This window comes from Bos indicus, chromosome 5 (assembly GCF_029378745.1).
Source record: "Bos indicus isolate NIAB-ARS_2022 breed Sahiwal x Tharparkar chromosome 5, NIAB-ARS_B.indTharparkar_mat_pri_1.0, whole genome shotgun sequence".
NCBI classification, from domain to species: domain Eukaryota; kingdom Metazoa; phylum Chordata; class Mammalia; order Artiodactyla; family Bovidae; genus Bos; species Bos indicus.
This window is the reverse complement of record NC_091764.1, coordinates 86585249-86591248: the sequence shown is the minus strand read 5'-3', so window position 1 is coordinate 86591248 and position 6000 is coordinate 86585249. Positions and strand designations below refer to the sequence as shown.

At 39.9% G+C, this 6000-nt stretch overlaps 1 protein-coding gene across 35 annotated transcripts in view; it reads right to left on the bottom strand.

Moving 5' to 3' along the window:
- The window catches only part of SOX5 (SRY-box transcription factor 5), a 1171821-nt gene that overhangs the window by 2874 nt on the left and 1162947 nt on the right, over positions 1-6000 (bottom strand). For all 35 annotated transcript variants that reach the window (XM_070788609.1, XM_070788604.1, XM_070788607.1 and 32 more), the window contains 2 exons: positions 4168-4384; positions 1-2159 (listed from right to left, as the gene is read on the bottom strand). The exon at positions 1-2159 is cut by the window's left edge and continues 2874 nt beyond it. In XM_070788609.1, coding sequence (XP_070644710.1) covers positions 1856-2159; positions 4168-4384 — 521 coding nt within the window. In that variant the 3' untranslated portion in view covers positions 1-1855. The remainder of the gene's footprint in view (positions 2160-4167; positions 4385-6000) is intronic.

Sequence of the window (6000 nt, the reverse complement as noted above, 5' to 3'; positions counted from 1 at the left end):
TAAAAATCAAACTTAAGGGTCAGGTTTGGGGAGGGTGGGACAGGAAAATGATGACTGGAGTGAAAACCATAGCACATCCAATCTACTGGTTGGAGTATTTACTGTCTAATGCTTCAGCATGAGCAGCGCTGATTCACTTTAGATGATTTCCTATTTATTTGAATGAGCCCTACAACTGCCTTGGCACTTGGCTAGCAGAGTCTAACCAGGCAGTCCTTTCACCATCAGTGTTGCTCTGTGCACACACGCTGCTGGAATCAGAAACTGGACTTCAGTGGATACATCTTACAGCAAGAGTAGAGCAGTGGCAAGCGTTGCAATGACTTCTTAACAAATCCTGCTTTTTATGGCATGAAATGTACCTGGCCCACAATTCTGAAATGCAAATGGCCTCCATCTCATTTCATGGAGGGATTAAGAATACCTTATAAAATCATCAGTTCCATTTCTTGATCAGGAAAGGATGGAATGTTGAAGAAATAAGCTAATCCTATATTTCTAGACAATGGGCAAATATATTCAAAGGAAACGACTGTTTTGCTCGAAGTTACCAACAGGAAAAACAAACAGAAATTGTTAAGTAGCAAATGTTAGTGGAACATCTGGGAGAATTTGGCTTCCACATTACACACGCACCCCTCTACTATACAGGGCCACCTGATCCATCCAATAATAATCATATTAGAAATTTAAAAATATAATTTCTGAGCCCTATATTGGTTAAGTTGTCATTTGAAGTGCAAAGTCAAGGTCAAGGATGCTTCCAGACCAGTCATTTAGAAGGATGTGGGATTTCATCCCCAGATGTGGGTTTAACTCACAATGATCCAACATTATTCCTATTAGTACCATAATCACACACATACATACACACAAAAATCCAAGATTAGAAAATATTTTTTTCTCTAAATTTCTTATGTCTCTCTCTCTCTTTTCACCTGAGAACAGCACCTACAGTTTCCATTAAAAAAAAAAAAAGTCAAATCTCACCAGCTGCTGGTATTTCAGGTTTTTCAAGGGATTGTCTAAGATATAACACTGTCCTAATTTAAGAAGGAACAGGAAAAAGGAAAGGGAAAAAAATCAACTGGATCAACACTTGAGCACAAATTTGGCACTTACTCAAAGATGTAGTGTGGTGTGCAACAGATAAGGAAAGTCCTCTAAAGAAAATGATTGCTTATTTTGTGGTGGATACCAAGGAAGTTAAAAACAGGCTCTTTTTCCCTCTTCCCCCCCATGCACAGACTTCCATCTTTAAAGTACAGAGATGGAGAAGGTGGAGAGAATGAAAGAGAAAGTCATCTTTCTTTTTTTTTTTTTTTTTTCTGTCAGGTGCATTACCAAAACAAAACAAAACAAAAACAAAAAACCAAAGGAAAGAAAAGAAAAGGAAAAAACCCAGAAACCCCGAAAAACAAAACAAAACTTATTTCTTTTAAAAATTGTAGCACAAAACAACAAAACACATTCACAAGCCACTTGTTGGCACTGTGTACCTGAGTGAGAATTTCTAGAACATTGTAGAACAAACAGCCATAAAGTTTATTAAAAAAAAAAGTTGACGGGTAAGACTTCAGTGCTTGGATGTAGCAGCTGAATTACTGGCATTATTTTACCCATAGCTTATTTCAATCTCTTGTTGTTGATATTGTTGTCTGCTTGTTGTATTTTTATTTCCTTTCCAAGCCTTTTGAGGCTGAGGTCTATTAGTCAGCTGATGTCCCAACTAGTTAAGACTAACAGTTAAAGTAACAGTCAGTGTATGAGAAAGTTAATGTGCTTGGCCACTGGTAAGGATGAACCAGCTAGGGCTTCTTTAAGTCCTAAGGTCACAACAATCTTTTGACCCTTATCAGTTGGCTTGTCCGGCAATATGGTTTTCACTGTCACTCCCATAATCTACATCCGGATCATCCTCTTCCTCGTCGTACTCGTCATAAATTTCTCCGTTGATGTCCTCAGCCTGGATCTCCTCTTTGATGTGTGGCTCCTCTCCTTTCACACCATACGTGCTCTGGATAACAGGCATGCCGGGCTCCGGGCTGCTGGACACGCTGGAGTGCTCTGAGGGCAGGTGAGGGGAGGGCATCCCAGCCATGGCGATGGCTCCCGGGTACACGACGCCAGCCGTGGCGATGGGGATCTGTGCTTGTTGCCTGTCAGAGAGGAATTCCCAAAAAGAGACCCTAGGTGAGTGGAGGGTTGGATGCAGGCCTTATTCTATAATGAATTTGCTTGGCTTGACCAAATTGAAGGTCTTAATTTTCACCCTACTGCCTGACATTTGAAAATGGTATCCTACCTTGGTCTAAGTACCTTACTTTTATATAATGCTTTATAGATTACAAGGCAATTTTACATGTTGCCCATTTGATTCTTAAAATGACTGTTACATTTTTAACTTCTGGAAAGAAACTGAGGTTTAGAAATCGATTAATAAACAGAACTCAAGTCCTTGACACAAAGTTAATTTATCCTTCACTGTAACATGTGGAAACAATTTTTAAAAGATTAAACCTAAAGATAATGCAATTTTAATGGAAAAATCCTGAAGTATTTGAGCTCTTAACATAAAAATTTATTGCTCAGAACCCACTAGAAGTGAACACTAGCACATGGTCCACTTCATCCCTGAAACGGGGAGATCATCAGTGGGAGTAGAAGGCTGGCCTCGTGGGTGCACCACCTCTGCAGCTGTACAGTATCCAGGGCTTACAAAAATCCCACACTAGGTTTAGAATTCTGTCGTCACTATCTTGAAATTCCTTAAAAAACTTTTTACCAAGGACCTGGGGGACTTCCCTAGTGGCTCAGACGGTAGGGCGTCTGCCTACAATGTGGGAGACTCGGGTTCAATCCCTGGGTCGGGAAGATCTCCTGGAGAAGGAACCGGTAACCCACTCCAGTATTCTTGCCTGGAAAATCCCATGGACCGAGAAGCCTGGTAGCCTACAGGCCATGGGGTCACAAAGAGTCGGGCGACTTCACTTTCACTTTGCATTTTCATATTACATTGGGATCCATAGATCCTGTAACTGGTTCCAGTAAGAAGGATTTAACAGATGATGTTCATTTATGTCTTCTTTCATTCATTCATGTTTACTTTTTCCCCAAGGAAGGCTGGGTTTTGAGCTCCACATGGAGAAGAGTCAGGCACTGAGATATAAATCACAGACCTTCTGGACTGATCAAGCAGACACATTCATGGGAATGGAGGGTACAGGACACACTTGAAAAGCCTTTTTTTTTTAAAAAGTATCTTTTTGCCATTTTCAGAGCTCACAGGATCTTTATTACTGTTCCAAATATGAAAACTTTATTTCTGTGTTTTTTGAGAAAATTCTGCAATGCAGTGTGGTTTTCGGCCTTGCCATAGGGAGCAGGGTAAGATATACTGAGAGGGTGCTCAGTTGTGTCCCATTCTTTTGCGACCCCATAGGACTGTAGCCTGCCAGGCTCTTCTGTCCATGAGAATTTCCAGGCAAGAATACTGGAGTGGGCTGCCACTGCCTACTCCAGGGGACCTTCCCAAATCAGGGATGGAACCTCCATCTCTTGCGTTTCCTGCATTGCAGGCAGATTCTTTACCATTGAGATACCTGGGAAGCCCCATACTGAGGGAGGCATCCTTAATTCAGAAGGAAACTTATCCACTCACAACCTTGTTGTGCCCTAAACAGAATCCCTTTATGTGATCTTTTTTCTAAGGCCAGGTATGTGCCTTGAGAGCCCAGAGACCTCTCTATATTCAGAAACAAGTCTTTCTTTCATTTTTATACCATATTATCTCAATTGTTAGTTGCTAAGGAATCTACAAGGTGAGGCCTTGGAAGTAATGAAAAGCAGCAAGAAAAAGAAAAAAGAAAACCAGTAAGACTTCTACATTTTTAATAGGAAGCTTCAAAATTCTTTACTCTCATTTTATTTTCAAACCAGCCTTTAAACAAAGCTCTGGTCAGAGCCATTGTTCTAGGAGCCTGGAGTGAACTCACTTGCAACTTTCTTCCTTGATATTATAAGGGGACAGCTTAGTCACACAAAATATACCGTGCCAGGTTCTTTCTCAAAATGCTGCTTTGTAGCTAAACAAATACACTTTCCAACCCGTTAAGAGTAACTGGAAGGGTTCCCTATGGGAAAAGGACCGGACCGTAAGCTCCTTACCCAACATTGAAGTACTGCCGCATTTCCTGCCGCCGGTTTCGCATGATTGCCTTGTATTCCCCAATGCGCAGCTTTTTGCCATCCACCAGGCAGGTGCGCTTCGGCCTGGGCTTGTACTTGTAGTCAGGGTACTTCTCCAGGTGCTGCTTGCTGAGACGGGCTTGCTCCTCGTAGTATGGCTGTTTCTCTAGGTTTGTCATAGCTTTCCAGCGAGATCCTATGGGAAAAAAAGGTTAAAGTTCCCATTTGCACAGTGGCTGAGGATCCTAACAGTATAATTGAGAATATGAAAATCTAAAGTAAAAATGTTGGCCATATCCCAGAAATATATAAAAAGGTTAGGATTAGTGAGCTTTGACTGAGCTGTTGGTGTCTGTGCCAAGGAAACTGTGTACTCAAATACAGACACTTAGCAATATATTTTTTTTTTTGCCTTGGATTAACAACTTAGTCAAACTTGTACCTAATATACTTAAAAGCTCACAGTAGATTTAATGGCGATATCTTTCATTTCTACATTAGACCATGATGTAATTCAACTATGAACTGAAAAGTTAGGCAAAGACTCATTATGTATTTTGAATCTGAAGATAACTGTCTAGCTATTGAATATTTTTATGTGGGAGTTTATTACTTACTACAAAGGTTTCTAACATGTTGTTGTTTAGCTGCAAAGTCCTGTCTGACTCCTTTGTGACCTCATAGACTGTAGCTAGGCTACAAAGACCAGGCTCCTATGTCCATGGGATTTCCTAGGCAAGAAGACTGGAGTGGGCTGCCATTTCCTTCTCCAGGGAATCTTCCTGACCCAGTGATTGAACTGGAGTCTCTTGCATTGGCAGGTGGATTCTTTACCACTAAGCCACCTGGGAAGTCCTTCTAACATGTATTACATGTACTGCTTATTCTCCCCCAAATGTTTAAGTATGCTAACTTGATTACAGTTAAAAATTCATTTTATTAAAATTTTAATTATAAGAAATAATTAGTGAACATGCCCTGGGTTAACAACTGTGCATTAGATACCTTGATAAAAACTTTACATAAGTTTTTTCATTTTTACCTTTCACCACAATCTCACTAGCAGACAGCATTTATACCCATTTCCAAAGATGAAAAAAATTGAAGTTCAAATGGATGAAGTAACTTACCAAAGCTCACACAACTATTAAATTGAAGATTACTGACTCAGGTTTGACAGAAATCAAAAGTGTGGTACAACATGTGTCTTTACATACTTATATCTACCTACTACATAGGATCTATCAAATATTTTTAAGCCAGAAAGCAAAACTTACAGTAATATTTTTCTCTTAAAAAATTATTTTCAATAATATATGAAATTGTCACTTCCTGTGATAAAGTATGTATTAGTAATGTTAGTCCAAATTGGTTTTCCCTTTCCTTTCACTTTTAATTTTGGTTTGGATTCAACGAAGATTGCGAAAAACGACTGATTTTTGAGGTCTGAAGCTTAATTAAAAATGGTTTATGCTTTTTCATAATACAGATGATTTAAAGTTTTGCTTCTATCAGTATGGCTATGTGTAGTAGTAACAGAAATAGTAGTAGTAATGTTTATTTGTGGATGTTTATCTGCAAGTAATCAGTTCGTGTGTGTGTGCTAAATCACTTCAGTTGTGTACAACTGTTTGTGACTCTATGAACTGTAGTCTGCCAGGCTTCTCTAACCATGGGATTCTCCAGACAAGAATACCTTGGGCTGCCATGCCTGCCTTCAGGGGATCTGCCTGATCTGGGATTTAACCCGTGTCTCTTTTGTCTCCTGCATTGGTAGGCAGATTCTTTACCACAATTGCCACCAGGGAAGCC